Source organism: Anopheles darlingi, chromosome 3 (assembly GCF_943734745.1).
Source record: "Anopheles darlingi chromosome 3, idAnoDarlMG_H_01, whole genome shotgun sequence".
In the NCBI taxonomy this organism is placed as follows: Eukaryota; Metazoa; Arthropoda; class Insecta; order Diptera; family Culicidae; genus Anopheles; species Anopheles darlingi.
This window is the reverse complement of record NC_064875.1, coordinates 56672393-56696041: the sequence shown is the minus strand read 5'-3', so window position 1 is coordinate 56696041 and position 23649 is coordinate 56672393. Positions and strand designations below refer to the sequence as shown.

The 23649-nt window shown below is 53.6% G+C and overlaps 1 protein-coding gene across 3 annotated transcripts; it reads left to right on the top strand.

The window, feature by feature from the left end:
- The first annotated feature begins 2851 nt into the window (after window positions 1-2851).
- LOC125956675 (uncharacterized) lies at window positions 2852-22589 on the top strand. Of its 3 annotated transcripts, none has more exons than XM_049688759.1 (14): window positions 2852-3164; window positions 6977-7943; window positions 11955-12025; window positions 17013-17110; window positions 17193-17545; window positions 17614-17883; window positions 17944-18039; window positions 18279-18326; window positions 18408-18497; window positions 18568-18621; window positions 18682-20203; window positions 20286-20485; window positions 20564-20715; window positions 20792-22589. In XM_049688759.1, the coding sequence occupies exons 2-14, from the start codon at window positions 7775-7777 to the stop codon at window positions 21482-21484; spliced, it is 3816 nt and encodes a 1271-aa protein (XP_049544716.1). In that variant the 5' UTR covers window positions 2852-3164; window positions 6977-7774; the 3' UTR covers window positions 21485-22589. The 3 variants fall into 3 exon arrangements, with proteins under 3 accessions (XP_049544716.1, XP_049544713.1, XP_049544714.1); XM_049688756.1 differs by having other exon boundaries at window positions 17938-18039; XM_049688757.1 differs by having other exon boundaries at window positions 2871-2960; window positions 17938-18039.
- Window positions 22590-23649: the final 1060 nt, after the last annotated feature.

The following is a 23649-nucleotide window of genomic DNA, read 5'->3' as shown; positions in this document are numbered from 1 at the left end:
AGACTCTCTGGGGGGAATTGAAATAATTTAATTTCGAAATTCAATTTCAAGGGCCAGCGACGGTACCAGCTGAAACTGATCGGATCATTCACGCAAACCAATCCTATCTGCCTACCAGAACGGTCATACAAGGATACCCAACGTATATTCCTCCGTATCAGACTATTGCAACGGTACCCCGTGATGAACAACCACCACCGCCTATCGGTTGGGTTCGATAGAATAACAAGGATAGCATATGAACTAGCGTTATCTCTCATGAGTTCATGGTTATCTCTCAATAACGAAACAGATCAAATAAATTCATGAATCTAAAGCCAAACCGCACATTATTCGTAAATCTCCGAGATGTAGGAGATTCCAAGCAAGAGCAGTGTGTTCCGTTTGACTAAAATCATAAGTCAAATTGGCACCGGGTAGCGTTGTTTGCCACGTGCGTGCGTGATCATCACGTGCAGGGGTTGTTGCGCCTGATAAGCAAGTCACTGAGTGTGATTTTTGGTGTGAAGCTGGATTGTCCCGACAGTTTATCACTCACAACTGTAGCAATGCCGAATATAACATGACCTTTCCGGCAGGGTAGTTGATTGTGGTGTAAAAACCCCATCCATTCCTGTCGTAGCTCCGTGCTGGCGTTGCGATCAAAGTGATTCGGTCGGTCTATGGAGTGTTCCATCATTCGTTCACTGGATGCGACCTCGAAATAGAGAGGAAGCAAATTTAGTATTAGTTAGTTTTGTTTCATCGATGCATTAATTTTTTGTGTTTTTTTTTGTTGCTGTTATAACTGCCTCGTTTAACAGAAATATTGCGTTGCAGAATATTGGCTTAGAAGCAAAATAGCTCCGCATCCTTATCACCCGAAATGAGCTATGAATCATCAGCGAATTTCCGGCGCTACAGTTGATTATGGTGCGAGACCTCTTTCCATTTCTATCGTAGTTCAGTGCTAGAGATACGCTCGATGTGGCCTTGCTAGTGTTGACAGAGTTCTACGATTCGTTCATTGGATGCTGGGCTGGAATTGAAACGAAAGAATTCTGTGTTCGTTCGAATTGGATTCAAAGATGGATTCCCTATCTACGGACGACTTATACTTGATTGAGGATTTCAATTTTTGGTTTAGATTTAGTTGGTTCATCGCAGCATTAATTTAATACTATTGCTTTAGTAATCGTTCGGATGATAAAATGGCAGCCAGTAGTAAGTAGTTCAATAAATGATTTTCTTTAAACATTAACCATCTATTCGAATGTATTCGCAGACCACACCCAGACCCAGAACTACCAACAGAATCCTGTTCATTGTATTTTGCTGGTGCCACCGACAGTCCTTAGTCAGAGTGACGGTACTGAAACCATGGCATCTCCACAAATTGAGGACGGCCCATTGATGGATAATCCTCCTAGCTATGATGAGGTAACGTCCAAGGTGTGAACTCCTCAAGACATTCTGTGCAAGTGAATGTAAGCCGTGAAGCGAATATTCTTAATAGTGCATTGTGCTTACGGTCGAACAGTGTAAGCTTCCAACTGTTCAATCCAACTCGGTTGGAAAGTAAATATATATTTCTAAAGTAAAGGAAGGAAACAACCCAAACAAACACAAAATTGGTTGAATTTGTTCCAAATGTTGATCGCAGTTACATGTGATCTGCGTATACGGTTATTTCTGTTGGAAAAGGTGCTTGGAGACTTCAACCGGTAAGTAGTTGATTGCATTTCCGTATTTGATTCAAGAGTCAAAATATCTTCCGTAGACGATCAAAACGTTGGATCTCAAACGCATTATTTGTTCTTGCATTATCAGCAATGTACAATATAAGATAGCACCTTACACTTCATAAATCGTTAATCCGCATCGGTTGCTACTCGCCAAACCAACCAACCAGCCAACGTTAAATATCGACATGAAGTCCGCCCGTCGTTGGCATGGTAGCGCAACCGCTGGCCCCTAATGTTCTGCATTCCGTTGCAGCAGCCAGCCTTCTCCCCCTGGGTGCAACCTTCCAAATGCGAACATATTGCGACGAACGCAATGGCACGGCCTGGCTGTGCAAGCAGCAGCTGTTGCAGAATGCACATATGCATCTTCAGGGAATCGCGCAGCGCTGGGCGCAACGTTTACGCGCGAGCACTCGGTACTAGTGTCGCAAGCACTGCGCACAAACCTTGTCCAATAATAGTGGTGGCTATAGAGTGGGGTACGAAGGGGGCTAGCTTACGAGTACTCCACACCACCAGCAACCAACACCAACCGACGAACCTCGACCGGGGGCCACGACAGTCTCAATAGCCGAAGAATGTACGATCTGCTGACTGTTGGCTGGACGTTGGAGTAAACATACGCTCGTTCGTGGCTTGATCGATCGTTCAAAGCAACACGCACACGAACAGCACGACACACGATGGGCACGTGGGGTCTGGTCGGGTTCGTTGGGGCAGCAGCAGCAGCCGCAGAAGAAGAGGCTTCGAAGTACCTTAAGCGACTTCCGAAACTTCGGCGGAACGCAAAACGTTTGCCAATAAAAGAACCAAAAATTGTAAACTGGAAAATGGAAAAAGTCCCCGTGATTAATCAGGGGATCAGCACACACACACACACAGGCGCGCGCGCGAGCGCGATAGTGCAACGCAAGATGCTGTAACTACCTTGCCATGCCAAGATATCGATCGTTGATCGTGCACGCGCGCCCCCATCTCAAGACACTGGCAGTAACCGCCGCCAAAGGCTTTGTGAGCGTATTTGTGCCAACGGGTTTTCGCCGCGATGATCGTGGGCCAGCTCGTCGGTGATCGTGACCGATCGCACCCACTGCAGCCACTTCGCGCGTTCGCGATCGCGTTGCGCCGTCTTCGCCGTCCATTCGTCCATCGGCGCTCGTACCTGTCTGTCGCGTGGCGTCGTCTTTTTCTCTTCGCCCTCTCTGTGTCCGGTGTGTGTGTCTGTGTTTGCGGCGTGTAAGTACTTACCCCACCTTCGCCTCCGCCCCAGTGTTGTTGATCCAGCACCCGTTGAACTCCCGGATCACGGAGGCCGCGGGAGCCTCCGCTGCGAGCCTGAACCCCGACCTTTTCGGCGGGTCGCGCTCCGTCATCATCACCATCATCATCATCATCGCCGTCAGCGTCAGCGTCATCGTCGTGTGCTCATCTCGTGTGAAGGTAATTCACCGACGGTCACCTGGCCGTCAGCGGGGTTGTCGTGTTGTGCGTTGAACGCAGGACAGGGTCGCGACGGGGATTCGTGTTATGTGCTAGGCACCCCTACCCCTCTCCGCACTCCCGCCTGGAATGTGCCAGACCCCCTTCCCCTCCCCAAAAAAGCAGTGCCTTTGGATCGCTTTCAGATGGCCGCTCGGCGTACAGCGTTGTGCGTACGTGAACTGCATCACTGAAATGCTGGGACAGGTGTACCAGCGCGTGAGAGAGAGAGAGAGAGAGAGAGAGAGAGAGAGAGAGAGAAGTAGAGCGAGGGCACTCGTGCAGAAAACATGCGGGAATGTTGGCAATTAATGCGACGACCGATCCTCGATTCCGTTTTCGATTCCTCGAGCAGAGATCCAGTCGCGATCGAGATCGAGGTCGCCAAACGCCAAAGCAGCAGCAGCAGGTTGACGATCTGATCGAGTCGGTCGTGGGTCTGCCTTATTGGCGATCGCGAATACCTTCCATTCGCGCGGTTCGGTGACATCGCCGCGAAGCCACATGCTTCTGATGGACGGTGTTTGGAATCTCGAGTGTCTGTCTTGAATTGAAGAGGGGTTTTGCTATGAGGGGTGAGAGTGTTTGGTGTGCATACAAACACACACGCGCGCGCACACAGAGGAGTGCGAAATTCGTCGATCGTTACATCATCAATATTTTTAATGCTCGCCGGGAGCGGTAATGCTCGCTCTGCGCGATGACGATGATGTTGATGATGATGACAGGCACTGGATCGAGGATGCCAAGAAGGGGAAACCGTTTTCCTTTCGTTCGATCGCCGCTCGCTGTACACACGAGCCGCTGTACACACGATGATGATGCACTGTTTCGTCATCATTAAACGCTCGCTTCTTCCTCGTTGTGGAGGGCGTTACGCAAAGATCGTTTACGATCCTGTATGCTGTATGCCGATGAAGGCGCATGCTTTGGCGCATCATCTTGGCGAGGCTCTTCAGCCTGGCCATCTCGCTTTTGGGGCCACCACCACCAGCATCACCACCGGCTGCACTGCGACCGGTTTGCGACAGGAAGCGGGAAGCGAACACTCCTCGGCGAGGAATTCGGTTGCGGAGTGAAAGCCAAGCCATGGTCCCCGTGGGTGCCAGGAGACGATCCGCGGACTTCGCGGCAAGTTCCATCGAGTACACCTGCCACAGGGTGGGTGAGATGAAAGTGTCCAAACGACAACTGGCGCTGCGACTGGGCTCTCGTATTTTTATTTATTTTATTTTTTTTGGTGGTGACCTGCCCGGACCCGGCCCCTAAAAACCTGTTTCAACACCCCAGCAGTTCGTTTGTTATCGTTAGCGCGATCCGGCGGCCGCGGCCGTGATTTCGAATCTCCTCAAGCACCCTCTCGGCCTCGGTCTCGGGCCGCAATGCATTCCTGGTGCGTGGCGACGGCGACGACGACGGCACGGAATGGGAACTTTCACGATCGGTCTCTACCAACCGGTTAATGGGGTCCGGGCCGGGCGGGGGGCGTTGTCGCTACCGTCGCTCTGATCGAGCCGTGTGCACGGTGTCATCGAGCCCCCCTCCCGGGGTGGTGTCCAAGGTGCGGTGCTGCGATCCGCAGTATTCTAATGCGAATCAGGAATTCAGGTTCCTGCCTCGAGAAGCAGGACAGGTTTTAGTTGGCGCGAGGCGCGCGAAATCGTTTCGCGTTTCGCGTACATTCCGCCACCACCTGTCCCAGGGGGGGAGAGACGCAAAGCCAGGCCCTGGTCTGTGTTGAGAGCGCGAGGAGTTCTCGAACGAGCTACGGCGACAGCGACGATCATTAGAAAGAGAAGAGAGAGAGAGAGAGAGAACGGATTTGCTGCACAGACACAGACCTTGAATGCCTTCTCTATAGTCGCCTGTTGACGACTATAGTGTGCTGCCTGACGGAACGTGTGCGCTGGTTGGTCCGTGTTGCCTTTTGCTTGGAGCCGGTTCGGCGTAGCCCAACCGATTCTAATGCTCCGTGTGGACGGCTTGGAGTTGAAGGCTTGGTTGAAGCGAAACCAAACAGAACAGAAGCCAGACGCCAACAACAGCCAAGCCAAGCAAGACATTCCAATCGTTTTGAGCGAGCAAAAAGCACTCGCACACACAGGCACAGTGTCGCGCTGCGGTAAATGTGTATCGTTCCGTCGTCGTCGTGATGATCTTTCGCGCTTGGGGTTTTTGGATGAATTCCGGGGCGCAATCGAGCATCATTCGCATCCGCGATAGGAAAAGGGCCTCCACCGGGAGGCCGCACACTGTGCTGCCCAATTATCATAAATCAGTCTCTCCTTCTCCTGGCCATCAGTTTCAGGTTGTCACTTTCACCCATGAGAGGCCCAGCACCACCACCAGCAGCCCACCAGCGGCCTCATCTAATGAAGCAAGCGGAGCAATTAGCGGCCGGTGGTCGATCGGTTCGGTGTTTCAGATCCGCCGGACATTTCACTTGGTTGGCCCCACTTGTCTATCATTCGCTGCAAAGGCATTAGCGAGCGACTTACGCAATGGCAGTCCGGAGGGATTCAGAGCCACCATTCCGTGGCCACGCAGCTTTCACAGGTCCGGCTCACTGCCCGGTTGTCGCCGGCCGTTGCTGCTGCTGCTGCTGCTGCTGTTGCGTGGCTTTAATTACCGGAGGCCCTGTTTTTGTTGTCTTCTTTGTTTTGTCTTTGGGGAATTTCAACGCTCCGCTCGTCGGTCAAAAACCAGGAACTTGTGCGACAAGCGCGCCACTTGCAGGTCGCACTTCCTCATCAATGCACAAGCGCGCGTCTGCGTGTGTGTGTGTGTGACATTGAAGGACACCGGCTGGGGGGGGGGGGGGTACGATGATCAGATGATTTAGAGCGCCAGAGCGGCGTCCGAACCAGGCTAGTTCGTTCGTTCGTTCGTTCGTTTGCGGCAACTTTAAAAACCTTGATTGCCTTCAACGATTGCCACGAGGTGATGATCATAAACAGCAACAAGCAACACCATAAATATGCGCTTGCACGCGCGCGCGCGCACCACGAGTCAGGTGGTCACCGAGAGGACACAGAATGACCTGAACGTGCATGGAGGCTCAAAAGCGCAAAAATCACCGCATCGCTTCTACCTTCTAGTATGTGTGTTTGTTCTGTCACCATGCTGCACGTGATCGCGAGGTGGCACTAGCCGGATATTTCTCATCTTCTCACGTTTTGCTACTCGATAGGGGGAGACACAGACGCGAGGTTCCGGCTTGCAAATCCCCCCTCCTGTCCCGTGGTCACCGATTGCCTGGCAACAAAACAAATAGATGCTGAAAGCGCTTTCCAATATGAAGTCATCATGAAGTATTTGTGCTTTGCGGCTGGTAAAGTGAAATTGATTTGAAAATTGACTCCCCTCGCTCTCGACTCCAGCCCCAGGTAGCGCCAGGTACGCCGAGCTACCGGAACTGATTGAGCACTGATTGTTTAGCTGCGCCGTGGAGCGCCGTGGAGTATCTTCTCTCGTCTCGTGTTTGATAAAAACCGGGCAGAGGCACTGGGCGGCCTGGGTGCAGACAATGCTGGCTGGCTGGCACGCCAGAAGAGGGGGGGCCCCCCGATTGCACTCGTCTGCAAGCGTCGAAGCCACAGCGAAATGCATCAGCACCCGGGGGGGCAGCAGCGTGAAAGAAGAGGAAAGGAACGAAGAAAGGAAGGAGGGAAGGAAGGAAGGAAGGAAGGGGGGCCAGCGAGGCGTTTGAAATTTACATTTTCCATCGAACTGATTTCCATTTTAACATCCTTTCGTCTTGCCTTCTCTTGCAGATCACGCACGGCGCGCTGCGCACGCTGTGGCTTCAAGGCTGTGGCGCGCACCAAAGCTGGCGTCGCCGTCGTCACACAACAAGCCAACAACAGCAACCAATAGCTGTACCGTGCATGCATGCATAGTAGTGCCCCCTGTGCCTGCCCCGTTTCTGTGTGAGTTGCATTCGTGTTTGTGATCAAAGCCGGCGAAGAAATCTGTGAAAACACGTGAGCTGAACGACGACGACGACGACGAGCTGCTGCTGCATCACAGTAGACTCGGTGTTGCTGAGCTGCTGCACAGAGACCATCTGCCTGCGGGGTTTGTTGCGCGGTGGTATTGCATCGACGTTGCAGGTGCCCGCTGCGTCCAGTTAGTGGTTGTTTTCGGTTTACGTACGTCCAGAGTGTTGTGTAGTGCAAACGGCTTCCCCGCTTCTTTTTTGTTTTGCCAATTAACGTTCTGAAGCAATTCAACGTTCAACATACACGCGTGTATGCCAGTGGCGTGTTCGTCGTGTGCGGTCGGCGAGCGCAACCAGTGGAATTATTTCCCAAAACCAACCGACCGACCGAACGATCGATCGATCGATCCATCGCGATCGATCGTCTGCTCGTTCGCTCGCTATCCAAATAAGTGGTGCGCGCGAGTGCGAGGAGGGAGGTGCGAGAGAAGAGAAAAGTAAAAGTGATAATCGTGCGTGGCACCTCGCACGGAGGTGGTGTTTGGATTTGGAAGTGAAATCAACCTGGCACACACACGCACGGCGACGGTCAAAAGTACAGTGAGAAGTGAAGTGAGAAAGGCCGTAGGAGATGGAACGCAGGTCGCTGTCGCTGGTGGCGCTCGTGCTGCTGCCGCTGGTGGTGCAGCAGCCCCCCGCCACCGAAGCGCACGTTGCCCTCACCTTCCCTCCCGCCCGGAAGTACGATTTGGATTTTCTGGATAATTCACGCACGAAAGCACCGTGTGGGATGCCGAAAGGTGAGTTGCGCCGTCAGTCGAAATGGCTCCGACTCCGGGGGGGGGAGAAAGTCATTCCATCCTCGCCGTTCGTCGTCGTCGTTGTCATGGATTGCTTTAAATCCCCTGAAAAAAAAAAACCTAAGAAGGCCACGGATCCATTTGCTATAAAAATCCAGAATCCTCATTTCCTATAAATGCCGCTGCCGAATGGAGCACGCAATCGAGAGGCGAGAAGCGAACAAGCGACCGTACCAGCACCGCGATCGCCCCCGATCGGTCGTCGCGCGTCGCGTATGCAAATGCGCCTGCAACCGGCTACCGCCACGGCAGGTTTCACTTGAGTCGCCATCGCCTCCAGAAACAGGTCCTGGGTTACTATAGTGACACCGTGAGCTACTTAAAGACTCATTCACTCGCGAGCTGCTGCTGGTGCTGATGCGGCATCCAACCTCCATTTGCGATCGCACGCGATCACCTCTTATCGTGCCAGTTCGCCATTTCCCTTTCACAACCGATTGAACTGCTCTGCGCAACGCGGTGGCATCCGGATTTGGTTTTGCATACGTCGATCGACGTGTTATTATCGGCGAGCGATCCCGCGGCGAGCGTCCGCACCAGTTTCGAGTGATTATGATGTCTTCTTCTTCTTCTACTCTTTATCATGTTGCTCCTCTTCCTGCCGCTGCCGCTGCTGCTGCTGCTGCTCCCGGAGTAATAAATGGGCTTTCTATTTTGAGGTTTGAGAAATGCTTTCCAGCTTTGTCCTGCGTGTCACAGCGAAGCGATTGAACTGTCCCCGTTTTGCTGTCCACCCAACCACCAACCCGCCCCGCCTTTGACCCATTAAACCTGCGCAGCAACTGAGCAGCTGATTTTGCGCCAGCAAATTGCGGCCAAGATGCAGCGCACTCTGCGCCCTCTGGGCAAGAAGACGGAGATGCGTAGCGAGGCATTAATTAGTCGACCGCTTCCAGTTCCACTAGCGGCGGCGGCGGCGGCGGCGGGACCTAGCGTGCAGCGTGGTCCTACTCCATTATTGGCCCGTTCTTGCTTCATTTGTGGCACGTGAAGTCGTGGCGTTTGCCATTTTTTTTTTCTTTCCCGTTGGCTAATTACACGGATGCAGCCAACGGTCTCCCAACCGGTCACATTGTGTGTTATGATTTGGGTTAAGCTGGTTGGCCGATGACGATGGCTGCGGTGATGGCGGCGGCGGCTGAGAAACGATACCCATCAGCACCGCTTACCCTTCAATTGAAATTGCTCATCATTTTGTGAAATATGAACTCGCTCCCTTTAAATGTAGTTTAACTGCTTTAATTAAAGCGTCGTCACGGCGCTTCTCTCAAACCTTCCCACCTCAATTCTATTAACGCCCCCCCCCCTAACCTCAACGCTGGTTGCGGTTGGACACGACGAAAAGTTGAAAGAGGTCAAGAATGCTGAACTTCTCACGGTCGTGTCCTTCGCTCGCGTTGAAGTCACTTGATTCGTTGCTGTGCTTTGATGTGTTTGATTGCTTTCAATACGATGGCAGCAGCTGCTGCTAGTGCATTCGTTGCAAAACCATTTCGATTCGATGAACACCGTATGTGTGCCGGTGTGCGTGTGCGTGTGCTGACAAACTTCTCTTTTAATGAACATTAAAGCGGACCGCACTGATTGGATAAGAAGTGGCCATTGTCTTAAAGATGCCACCATCGCCATCTGCTGATATCAATTTTCGATTACATTCACCGAACTGTGCGCCACGATGAGGTTGAGAGAGCAACCGCAGCAACACCAGCAATGGCGACGACTACGCAGACAATGGTCATTCAGAAGCATTTATCATCTTCGATGTTATCCCGAGCAAACACACACTCATCCACGACACGATCCACACGATCCCCGTGCTTGTGGCCACCGGATTCAGAGCAGAGCGGGACGCAGGCGGTCGCGAGCGTGACCTTAATAGCAAAGAACTTCAACGCGCGCGAAGGCTGCGAACCGCGCGGGTGCGATCGCGCCGCAGTGTAAGTGAACAAGTTGAAGGCTACGACTGTCAGCGGTTGAGGGGGGGTTGTGGGCGCCCCAATGGGTACTAATATGAAGTGCCAGCTCGCCCCCCCCCCTCCCCTTGTCCTTTGCCACCTCCAAAACGGGAATGTGACTGTTGGATTGGCGCAATAGCGAGCGCGGCGCTCGGATGTGTGTGACGATGATCGATGTTGAGGGGGTTGCGCGGGCGCGATCGCGATCGCGATCGTTCACTGCCCGGTGTGCCCGGTGGTACTTGTGGAGGAGTGTTCCAGCACGCGCGCTTGTGTGTGTGTGTGTGTGGGTAGCTCGTAGACCTTCGAATCGAATTCCGATCGCAATAGAAAGTGTAATGCGCGATGATGCAGGAATGACACCGGGCTCGAGGCACCAGGACACCAGCACGGTTCTAGCTCTTGATCTAGCTGAGCTGCCGGGACAACATTGCGTTGCGTTCCGTTCCTCTTACACTCTTACACTAATTGCTTCACTAAGTTAGCGTAGACCCGGACTCCACGGTACGGCAAATATGGTGCCGTTCTACCTCTCCGATTCCACAATTTTCAAACGATCATAAATCATCAGCCGGACATCAGCCAGCGTGTTTGCATCCCCGTGTTCCGTGTGTGTGTGTCGCGCTTCACGTCAAGCGTTTGATGGCATTCCGGCACAAAAGTGACCTTCACTCGATGGTCTCACGTCGCCTTCACAACCGAAGCTCGCAGAACGATTCAGATTTTTCGGGGCGCAAGAGAATGGGGACCGTTCCCCGTTCATTAATGTGCCCTCAACGCGAACACCGGCGATCCGGCCGGATAGGAGATACAGCAGACCGTTTAGACTTCAATCGTACCTCTCTCTCTCTCTCTCTCTCTCTCTCTCTCTCTCTCTCTCTCTCTCTCTCTCTCTCTCTCTCTCTTCTCTCTAAATGTTGTGTCACGGTGTGCCGCGATCGTGTTTGCAGCCATTATTGCGCCGCATGACCATATCGGTGACCACATGATGATGATGGTGATGATGATGATGAGGCACATGATGCTGATTGGCCGTGATCTGCTTGCACGAATCGAACGAACGAACGAACGACCGAACGAACGCTGATTGCCCGTGGTCGTAATGTACACTTGGCTGTTTTGAATTGCTGTTGTCACGGCGCGTTGTTCCGTGGCGTGGCGAGGTGAGGACACTCACGGGTAGCCCACCCGCAAAAGCGGTACTGATCAGTGAGTGGGTGGCCGCCATCATAATCGATCGGAGACGAGACGATTAAGAGGAAGCATAATTGGCCCGTTGCCGCCCATTTCGATGACTCATAGCAATGCTATCCCATTCTGTCATTGGCATCGCCGATCATCGTCGACGTCAATTTGCATTTGGAAGGGAAGAAACGAAAAGAAAAAAATAGGGGAAAAAAAACAAAGCAAAACAATGCACCACAATACCGGCCGATCATTCAGCCGACGCGCCATTGTCGCCGATTGGCACTTCCTGCAGCAGCAGCAGCAGCAGCAGCAACGGCAACAGCACTACCGAGCTGATTCGTTTTGCGCATCTAGAGTGGAGTGGCGCGGTGTGGTAGGCGTCTTGCATAATTACCGCATCACCACCGTTCACCACCACTACTAACACCACCAACACCACAACGGCAACCCGCGTGGAGGAGGTGTGTTCTATGAATTCTAATTTTATGCATCGAGTGATCTCACACGATCGCACCTTCACCGCAGCTTTTGTTTTTTCTTCATCTTTTAAACCGCCTCCGTTCGACCTCACTTCATCCGCGTTCCTTGCATCTGTCAGAGGCCGGGGGAGCCGCGGGGAAACAAAAGAATTTTTAATGTTGCGCAGAAGCAGGAGCTTTAGCGACGGAGTGCTTTTTCTGTGCTGCATATATGCAATATATTGCGCTCACGATCGCGATCCTCTTATGAGTTCCTCTTGTGTGATCGCGCGCGTGTGTGTGTGTGTGTGTGAATCGATATTAATACGACCTTTCTCTCTCTCCGGTAGGTTCACTGAAAACATCATTCATCGAGGGCAGCACGTTCAACGTTTCCTGGCATCTGGCGTATCCGCATCGGGTAAGCGAACGCGACCGTCGACCTCTCCAAGCGTCTCGAGCTCTGCTCGTTTTAAAGGGTGCTTAACACCTTGCCACCTTGTCGGGGGAGGGAGGGAGGGAGGTAATCATCTTTAGGAATTAAATGTACCGGCACCTTTGCCCGGGGACCGAAAATGAACGATCACGCGACATCAACACTCGCGACGCTCCAACGGGACATATATAAGACATCCCAGCAAAGAAGATACATTAGGAGAAGGAGGAGGCGGAGGAGGAGCGCGACGCGCTCGGCCATTGTTTTGTGGTAACCGTGGTCTAACGGAACCGTGTGCAACAAGTGGAGTCTTCTGGAAACGCCGGGCACTCGGACGGGAAGACGCTCCTCGCTCCGAGAGCGCTGATTGAAGCCGGAGCTAAGCCGGAACACCCCGGGTTTGGGGATTAGTTTCGAGGCTTGTGGGGTGGTGGCGGTAGCTAGGCGCTTCGAGGCGGTACCGTTCCGAATTGCCGTCTCCATCGGCAATTAGTGAGCTGTCGGTGTGTAGTGGTGTGTCGAGGCCCAGAATGGCCATGAGACTCCGCCAGAGAACAGCAGCAGCAGCAGACAGTGATTGCTGTACGGTTGTCGTTACGGTTTTCGATGTACTTTGACGACGAGAAACATTTTGTTTAGGTCTACCACAGTGGAACACTCAAATTGTCGCCGCTCGGCTTCGAAGGGCGACCGCAATCCGTTATTTCGACAACCTTCTCTGAACCGCACCGTGCTCTGTGGAGTCGAAATCAATTATTAGCGTGTTGCAGCTTCACACCACGCCGCTAAGCTGGCTCATGTTATTGCTGCTGCTGCTGCTGCTACTGTTGCTGCTACTGCTGCCGACTGTGGGCTATCGAGTTAACAGCTTTCCTTGTGAGAGAAAACATTCGATCATTAAACGGATGATCGTGATCGTCTAATCTAGTGCGTGTGAGGTGTGAGAAATAGATGGTTGGCAAACAACCAAAAACCATCGAACCACCCGTCCGGAGAGATGATCTAACGCGATCAACGCGAGCGAACGAGCGTAAGTCAATTAGCAACCCTGGCCACCATTACGCCACCCTGCCGCCTGCATCGAGCACAAGGGGCCATCATTATGAGCGTGGTCCAGCTCCAATTATCGATCGATAGGCAATCAATATTGGTTTCATGTTCCCCGCGCCCTCGCTGGTTGCCTTTTTTTGATTGAAACTCCACTCTTGTTGTGTAAACCGAACGATCTGCTGGTCGCCTCATAATTGCTTGGTGCTCATGATGTCTCATCATCGGCCACGAAATGAGAGAGAGACGGAAAGCATCCGATGAATCCGTGGTTTGGAGTGATTTGCGCTCGAAACGCAACGTCACTGTTACGTGAGACTGTTTGGCGAGCGAAATCGGATTCAATTCCGGTTTCAAGTTCTTTATTATATCCAAAAACAATCCGTCAGAAGCAGCTACTCAACTATTGGACTGCCGAGTGCCAAGTGCAAGCCCTGCCAAGAGAAGTACAATCGAGAGCAGAAGTGGACCGGCCCTGGCAGTGGCACCACCGGTCGGTCCCGGTGTTGTCGTTGTGCCCGGTGGTTCCGTGACAACGATGTCAAGGCTCGGCCTCCCGTTACATCCCCCGAACAGGCACACTTCGCAGACACTGGCCGTACCGCACTCGACCTCACGCGCCGCCGTCGAACACTTGCGCACCGTATCCCCGTTCGACTGGATGATCGTGTAGCACTTGTTGGCCGGATCGTACTGTGGACACACCGGGGCCACAACATTTGACAGTTGGCTCGCCTTACAGGACTCACCGTCGGTGCGTGAATCGCACTGATAGCAACGGAGTGGTGCCACCGGATACTGGTTGGTGTTACAGTTGGCGCTCACCCGCGAGCTGCACGTCACACAGAGATCATCCCGATTGCACCGTTCCTGCTCGGCCGAGCTCAACTCACTCAGACAACCGCGCTCCGTCAACCCGGTTAGACTGCCGGCATCGACCAGCCGGGTATAGCAGACGGAATTCGTTGGATCACCGCAGGGTTCGGGTTCGAGCTGTGGTGCGCCATTGCTGCAGAGTGGATTTAACGAGCTACGACACCGAACGCAACTGCCCGTCGTACTGTACCCGGTCGGATTGTTACAGGCCGCCGTACTACAGCTTTGACACCGTCCCACCGGACCGGACGCGCACGAGAGCTGTTCGGCCTCCGTAAGCGAGCTACGGCAGTCGAGGCGCACCAGCGCATCCCCGGAATCCTTCTGCAGGATGCAGTTATCGTTGGCGGTGTAGAGCGGGCAATACTCCAGCCGGATCGCTTCGTGCGAAACGCAGGGTGGGTTCGAGCAACGGTAACACTGTAGCCGGTTCGCCGGGAAGTTGACCGCGTTACAGCGATTGGTGGTGCATCGCTGGCAGCTCGTACTACTGCTGGCGGTGGCCGGGCATGCTTGTGATACTTCCGCGGGCAGGCTAGCCAAACAACCGCGCCGTGTTGTGGCCTTTCCATCGACAACGATGATCGCCGATGCACAGGTGGCGCAACGTTCGTAGGTGGTCAGTGCGGTCGGGTCCGTGGCACACCGTTGGTCAACCGCCGAATCGCAGGATCTGTTCGAGGAATCAAGAAGCAGGATAAGGTTAAAAATCGATCAATCTCTGACGCTTTGGGGGCCACGTACAAGCATTCCAGATAGTCGAAGGTGATCTCGGCCACATTACAGTTATCGGTGCTACAGAACCGGCACTTGTTACTGTTGGCGGTACAGAAACTCCGCTCGGCCTCAGTCAGCATCGAACGGCAGCCCCGCTTCCGGGTGCCCGTACTCGACTGCATTATTTGGAAACAGTCATCGTGTGGATTCGGACAGAAGGCGTTGGCCGAGGTGCCAATGGTACAACGCCGCCGGTCGCTTGGGAAAACATTGGCATTACAGCCAGCGCCCGCGGTTTCGACACTGCACGTTGAACAGGCGGTGAGACCATCCTCACATCCCAGCAGGTCGATGGCCGAGGTAACGCATCCTCGTTCCGTTACGATACCGCGACTCTTCGTGAGACACTGGGATTCGGTCGCGATCTGCGTCGTCGGTGCCGGACACTGAACGGGCTGTAGACTGGGAACGGTCGTTGAGGGATCAATGCAGCCAGCGTCCTTTACCGAGGAACACGACAAACACTTATGATCGGGATGGCCCTGCAGATTGCACTCGGTGCCGGTGCAGATCGTGCACCGGCTGCCACTCGTTCCACCTGCTTTACACTCGATTCGTGCTGCGGTCGCAAGGCCGGATAAGCAACCACGCCTTGAAGGGTTCACTGAAAGAGTGAAACAAAGTGAAGTAAAGCATCAGAAAAGGGAGACAGGGCGGAATGCGAACATCGAATTCCCAGGGGTGGGGAGGGGGGGGGGGTGCCTTACATCCGGTGAACGAACTGAAGCAATCGTCATCGTACAAACGGCAGGTGGCGAGCAGGGCGGATGACCTGAGGCATCCAGTTCCCTCGCACGCGTAACACTGCACCGGTGCCGTCGCCATTGCCGTCGAGCCCGTCTCGAAGGGCACGCCATTGCAGTGCTGCTTTCCACAGAAGGTACAGCGGGACGGCGTGGCCGTACAGTACGCTGCATCTGCCGGGGTCAACGCCTTTTCGCACGATTTCATTACGTTTCCTACAAGACAGACAGAGAACCCGGTGCCCGGTGTCAATTGCGAGTGGTCAGATCTCGATCGATCGATCGATCGCTCGATTGGAGGAGGAGGAACCAACCGTTTGCTCGCTGAAGGGTAACGCACACATCGTACGGATCATCGCAATAGGTCACCGAGCTGGCCTCACTGTTACACGTCGTACCATCACACGAGACACACTGTTGCCGGTTAGCCGGGAACTCCTCGTTGTTGCAGCCAGCACCGGTGCAGATCGCACATCCGCTACCTCCGCACTCATCCACATGCCGTTGAGTGGTAACGCAGCCACGTTCGGTTACGCTCGTTCCAACCTAATGGGAAGGTAATGGTGGGGTGAGATGTGCTGCTTGGTGTGGTGTGTCCACTGTCCACAGCAAGATGGCAAGCTGCTGCTTACCAAACGAGCGTAGCACTGAGCCTGCGTCAGGTCTACGTTGGTCGCTGCAGGGCACTGCTTTGGCACCAGCTGAACTCCGTTCGCCGGTTGGATACACTCGGCACCATCGTTGACCGACGAGCACACCAAACACCGGTGCTGCGGACTACCTGCGTCATTGCAGAGATCCACATCCGAGCACGTAACACAATCAGTGCCGGTGCAGGTGCTGACTTCTGCTGCCACTAAGCAACCACGCCCGGTGGCTAGAACTAGAGGACGGAACGGGAGAACAAAGATTCGTTTACATCCACACACACACACAGACGCACAAACACAGTGGCCACCGGCGAGATGCGCTAGAGCTTACGGTTGGTGGCATCGAAGCGAGCGTAACACACATCGTCCGTATTCGGGCACACGGTCGTAGCGCCTACTGTGGCTACCTTGGCACAATCCTCTCCACTGCAACTGTAGCACTCGAGAGCCTGCGTTGCTCCTCGCAACACTGTAACAATACAGAACAAGATGGCAGCAACCGTACAGCTTCTCGTCGGCGTTGCCATGCTGATTACTATCGATGGCCTGCTGCTGCTGCTGTGGCAGCATGATGGCATGGCCGGGGCTATTTATAAGCGTGCAGTGACACAGTCCCACAGTGCCTCTCAAGCGGTGGCCGCCACTTGACTTTTTTTTTCGATAAAAAAGAACCGAGAACCGGGAGAGCACACACCCGGAACGGAACGGGCGATAACATTGCGCCAGCGATTGCGTATTGGCGACCCGCGAGGCGTCCGTGGGGTGCGCTACTTCACCAAAAAGCCTGGACCGACTAGAGTGTTGGAGCAAATATTTTGACGATTCCTCTTTTCCTCTTATCTTTTGCGCACGCACCTGTGTGTGTGTGTACGGATGTAGGGTGGCTTCCGGCTTGAGGTGCTCGATACCAAGGAGAAACCGGTACTGAATCTGACACCGAGTAGCAAGGAGAGGCGCTTCGTACGTGATGACGCAACGTAAGTACAACGGCTGCTACGCTGTCCCCTACCCCGGGCGAATGCGCGCGACAACCGACTAATTACCTTCTTCTAACTACAGCGCCCAACAGTACCAGGTATCGCTGCCAAGGAACTTCACCTGCCGGGACTGTACGCTACGATTGGTGCGCCAAGCGGACGAGTGGGGTGGTAACTATCGGTTCTGGTCCTGTGCCGATGTGGACATCGTACCAAGGCGGGAACATCACGAGACCTGTTCCGGGCATGGCAAGTTCATTGCGCGGTGCAAGTGTGACAAGAAGTACTACGGGCAGCGGTGCGAGTTCTGGGACGAGTGTGTCTCCAACCAGGACTGTGGCATCCAGGGTACCTGTGTGGATCTCGGTGGTACGTCGCTACCGCGCCGTCAGTGCTACTGCCGGCTGGGATGGTACGGTGCCGGATGTAACAAGAGTAAGTAGCGGAGAAGTAAGCGGTCAATGCGGTCTCGAAATTGAGGTCGTCTTGCTTTCTGCTTCCAGAATCGCCAATCAAATCGACCGATATTGACTACTCGGTGTACAAGGCGAAGGTCCTATCGCCCGATCTGAACGTGTACTGGCGTGTGCTGAAGGAGCAAGCTGAGGTGGAGATGGTGCTGAAGGTGAACGGTACCTCGTGGGTTGCCCTCGGTTGGCGGCCACGGAAGCTGACGGCGGAATGTAAGAACTTCCCGCTCATCGGTGGCGGTACATCGGGTGAGGCCGGCAGTGCCGAGCCTGAACCAGCCAGCGAACCTACTTCCGAGCCAGGTAAGATAGATTCAATAAGCGGAAGGATCGAACAGGATATTGAATGTAACCTAGTTGCAGAACCCAAATCTGAACCGGAACCCGGAGCGGAACCTGGAGCGGAACCCGGCGCGGAACCCGGTGCTGAGCCAGGCGCAGAACCAGGAGCAGAACCAGGTAAACATTCGCCCCATCTTATCGGAATCCGATCCCATGATAGCAGTACCCCAAGGGTATAGTGCCTATCGGTGCCTTTGGTCAACATTGACATTGAGTCTTTTGTTAATGAACTTGCCGGACCGGAGATAGCAAGGCTCGTGGAGTGTAAAGTCAACAGTAATTGCAAACTCACACATCCGCATATCCGTGGTTTCGTTCCATTTGATGATGAATTCGATTTTTGTCTCATTCTACAGAACCCAAATCGGAACCCGAACCCTCTTCCGAACCTGGAGCAGAACCTGGTAAGTGTAGGGGCCAGACAACCACCGCTACAATCACCCCCGTTCTTCAACACAACACAACTTGTTGCTTTATTTTTGTAGAACCAAAAAGTGAACCAGAACCGGGGGCAGAGCCAGCATCGGAGCCCGAGCCAACGGGTGAACCTGCGTCGGAACCCTCATCAGAACCAGGTAATTCGTAGTGCCAGAATATGCGGTAGTACTTATCCTATAACGCTTTCAATTCATGTCCATTTTTTAGAACCCAAAGGAGAACCAGAACCAGAGCCAGGAGCGGAACCCGGAGCAGAACCAGGTAACTGTCAATCGCCATTAGTCGCACTAGTGCGCAATATTAAATCCCCTTGATTTGCAGAACCGAAATCCGAACCGGAGCCCACTGGAGAACCAGAACCGGAAGCAGCAACGGAACCGACGGCCGAACCAAAGGCCAGCGCCGGAAAGCGAACGAAGCGTGCGAACGGTACACCTGCGGCCGAACCGGAACCAGAACCAAAGTCGGAACCCGCCGCCGCAGCTGAACCAACGGCCAAACCGAAATCCAAACCGGCCGCTGCTGCTGCTGCTGGTGCTGCTGCTTCGAAGCTAAAGCTAAACCCCTACACTCCACGCCATGATTTCAATCCGATGGACTGCACGGACATCGTGATAGGTACGGCCCGTGGGGAGAACCATCGGGTTTGGGATTACTATACCCGTGACCGTTCGACACCGCGCGTCGATAGTTTCTGGGGTGGTAAATCCGATCTGACGGCAACCGGTGGCTTCGAGAAGGATGGCGTAACGACGATCATCTTCCGCCGTAAGCTCGACTCGAGCGAACCAACCGATCATGCGATCGTGGACGATCTGATGCACGTAATTTGGGCGCGCGGCCAGGAACCGGGTGCCTACGTCCATTCGCCCCCGTCCGGCATCGAGAAGGAGTCGGCATCGGTGCGCGAGTTCTACCAACCGGACGAACTGAAGTACCATGGCCATCGTATGCAGCGGGGCGTAACGCAGATCAACTTCCTGGAGGAGGACCTCCCGAAGCTACCAGTTCCGCCGGGTGCCGTTCCAGTGCAGCCAAAGGATGGTGCGACCGTACCGGTGGCCGGTAGTGAAGGGGTGATCGTACCGGCCGGTCCCGTTGGTCACGAGCTCGACAATGAGTGCCACGGATTCTACAAATTCCCACGGACCTGCGATCCGGAGCAGGCGAACTGCGAGTACTTCCTGAGCTGGCAAACGGTGGCCCGCGGTGAAGCCGTACACTTTCATCTGGAGACGAAGAATACGGCCACCTGGACCGGTGTTGGGTTCAGCGATGATCAGAAAATGTCCCAAACGGATGCCATCATCGGTTGGGTGGATAAAAGCGGTCGACCGTTCCTGATGGACACCTGGATCAATGGTTATTCCGCCCCGAAGCTCGATGATCGTCAGGATCTGTACAACGCATCCGGAGCGATCCAGAACGGACGGACGGTGTTGGATTTTACGCGCAAACGCATCACCGGTGATGACGCGGATTTGGCCTTCACGGAGGATCGCTGCCTGTACCTTATGTTCCCGATCGAGGGCGGTGCGTACAATGCTGTGAACAAGAAGGTCGGCAAACACGGTTCCGTACCGGTGGTGACGGATACGCGCGTTTGCATTAAATCGTGCGCCAAGATGTTCGAACAGCTGCAAACGATCACGGCAGCACCGGCACCGGACCGGATCGCGTACGAGGCGGCCATTAAGCTGACGAACCTGGCGACCGGGTTCCAGGTACCGAGCAGCGGCACACCGGAGCATCGCGATCTCTCCAAATCCGTCAGCGATACGTTCAACGGTGTGTTGAAGGAGGTGCCCGGATTCTACCGAACCGATATTATGGATTTCGAAAAGTAAGTGTCCCGAGTTTCCTCAAAAATTGGGGGATATCAGGGTTCCCGGGTGCTAATTCCTTTGTTTTTACCTCGATTACAGAGAGACAGATGGCAGTGTCGTCGTGAAGATGAACATACTGGTCGATAAGGAGATGAAGAACGGATCGCGGAACGTGTTGGCCGATGATCCTGCCAAGCTGGAGCTTACCATTCACAACCTGATGGTGAACAACCTGTCGTCGGGTAAGGTGGGAGCGTTCTCCGTCGATCCGACGTATCTAGAGTTTACGCAGCTTGAAGGTGAGGTGATTTGTATGATGCAATCTCGGACTAGCATTTACTTATGGTTCGTGGAATTCTCTGCTTTTTGCTCTACAGGACAAGCATCGTCGCCTAAGGAGGAGGACTCGTTTCTACCGGCCACTGTACGGTTGCATCTGATTTTGGGTTGCATCGCGGGACTGGTCTTCATCGCGATCATCCAAGCGACCTGTACGATCGTCAAGACACGTCGCACGAACCGGTTGAAGGTAGGTGACGACGGGCGCTACACACTCATGTTGTAAACGATTTCTGTAACTAATGTCCATCTCCTTTCCCTCCTAGGATCAACTGATTCCCAATTCGGCCTGGAAGGACTACTCCTCGAACACAAACTATGCGTTCGATAACTTTGAGGCCGAAGCGAAGACTCACCATCACCACAAGGGCCGCTCGTCGGACCGGGGCTACAGCAACGGCAATAGCCAGCAGACGACGCTGCAGATGTCCCATTCGCCCAACAAATCCCAGTACTACGAGATCGATCGCACCGACGGTGGCCACGGTATGACGGGACATCGTGGCAATTCCGGAGATCCACGAAACGGAGGTTCAGCCTATCCGTATGCATCGGGTGGTGGGCAGCCACGCCACGGGTACGATCGTACCGGTGAGCGATCCTCATCCTACGCCGATCGTGCCTACTCCCTTCCCCGACCGATGCATCAGCAGCAGCAGCAGCAGCAGCAGATGCAACAGCAACAACACCATCAACAGATGCAATCACGTCCGACGAACGAATACTACACGCAGGACCGTCGTGGCAAGTCACGGGGTGCTCCTTCGGGCAATGGTGCCGGCAATCATCATTACGCACCGGCTGGCAATGGCCATCAACAGCAACACCACCAGCAACAGCAACAGCAGCAGCAGAGGCCAATGCCCGACTCGTCGGATCTGTACTTTACGCCAACCCAACGCAAATATTCCGGCGAGGTCGTGCGAGTGTTTGTCGATTACAACAAGGATAAGAAGTAGGGAGACCGTAGGAACCGACAAAGCAACCGACCGACGAACGTTACCAACCACCGTCACCGTCCACTTCCCATTCCCTCCCCGTATCCCTGCGTACAGCAGTTCGAGCATAGCGAAGCATATCGAACGGTTGATGCCATTCGCAAGGGAATGGCGTCACAGTCAGCCAGTCAACCCCGAGGTCTAGATGATGATGATCATCCGAAGAGACGTGAGATTCAGTATAGGGGGTTTAGGGCTAGGATGCCCGGCAATAAGTCGTAAATACTCCCTCCGGAGATCGCTCGAAGATCGAACCGTCCTCGAACCGTCAACCGTGACCAACGAATGTACATAATATATGTTTTATTATCTTTTATCTGTTTCACTTTTTGCCCACTTATTAAACATGGCCACACACGCGCACACACACAGAGGAGTTGCGTGCGTTGCGCCTGACCATAATGTTTGTTTTAGAGAATTTTAATTTCGTTTTATGTTTCGCAATGTTTTAGTCCCCATTCGTCTCGTCTCGTCTCGTCTTTACTGGTATCATTCGCGCGTAATGTTAGTGAGTAAGCAAGTATCAGCTTAGCGAGTGTTAGATCATACACACACACACAGATACAAACACAACCCATCGATCATTGATCAGAGCGAAATGGTGGTGCCGTGGAGGAAACTAGAAAGGTCAGCCAGTAGGTCAGCGAGGATTAGGATGCAATACGTCAAAATCTAATCCCGTCACGGACGGATCTTGCGCGTGAGAAAATGCCTTGATACGTTGATTTCAAAGGGAAAGGTCTTGTTGGCCCCCCCTGTTATCACCTCGAACACACACACACACACAGGAAGACAGTCCAAGGTTCAGGTTTGACCTCGTTCCCATCGATTGCGACCGTTTGGCCGTCATAATGGCCATCTAGCGGTAGCAGCCGCAACGGCAGCATAGAAAAGAGTCCCACCCCAATAAAGACCAGCTCCCCAGCTGCACACCAGGTTTCTCGCGATCGTCATGTGCGATCACCAGGCGGATCCATATTTTAAACCCCTCTGATCGTTTTATAACAATAACGCGCCCTAGGGAGAAGGAAGGAGCTGCAGACGAGAGACAAATAAAAAAATTGACAAAACAAAAAACATGAAAGCATCGTTTTGTAGTTTTTTTTGTTTTTTTTTTTTTGGGAGGGAAAAAAGCAATTCAAAACGCCTTCCGCCTGAGGCTGCATTGTGAGGTCCGAATTGATTAATCGATCGCGATCGTCGCGCGATCTCGCTCTCAAAATCGGTATCGTCCATTTATACCGGCAGCAGCCGCATATTGATGGTATTATACTTTTTTCCCCTTTTTCCGCAGTAAACACACACACACACAGGCGCGCGCGCGCGCTTGTCCCATTTCTCGTGGCTTCCCTCCCGAAAAAAAAGTGATCGCGTTCCCCGGAGCGCGGAGCAACCACCGCTGCAGCAGGTATTACGCAATTCAACCCGCCGATGATATCCACCTTTCTCTCGTCGCGCCGGACTGGAATGCATTCCGCTTTTCCGCTTCATCCTACGCCGCCGTTCGGCGTGTGTGCGTCTCCTCGCCTCGTGTGTGTCCTCTCGGGGCCTCAGGACACACAGATCCAAAGACAACAAAATATGGTCGCCGTGAATGAACTGGAACAATTGAACAACTTCGTCGTCATCGTCGTCGTCGTCGTTGCCTCCAGCATGTTATGTCCCCTCCAGGAGGAGGCGAGTTTGCGGAGGCAGGTGAGGGGAGGTCTGATTTAAAACACAAAGCAGCACAAACAGCACCATAATGTCGAGCTGAACAAAGCGGTTTGACAACGACAACGATTGGCTGGAATTGAAATGACGGCATTCAAAATCGTTACCGCGCGCACTCCTCAAAGAAAGCCTTTTCACGGATCGCTCCTCCACTGGATCAATCGAATGCACTAGAGCAATCAAGTCGCGCTTTATAAACGCGCTTTAGGGATTCCTATTCATCCCCAGCCTGCTACTAATTGGAGCTGCTGTTGTTGCTGCTGTTGTTGCTGCGATTTTGTATATCGCTCGCTGCGACTCAAATCACGGTGATGATGATCGAGGTAGGCCGCTCTCTTCTCCTCAGGCCCTCAGGCTCTCAGGTGATAGATTGCTGGCCACGGGACACGTGTTTCACCTTCGATTTCCTGCTG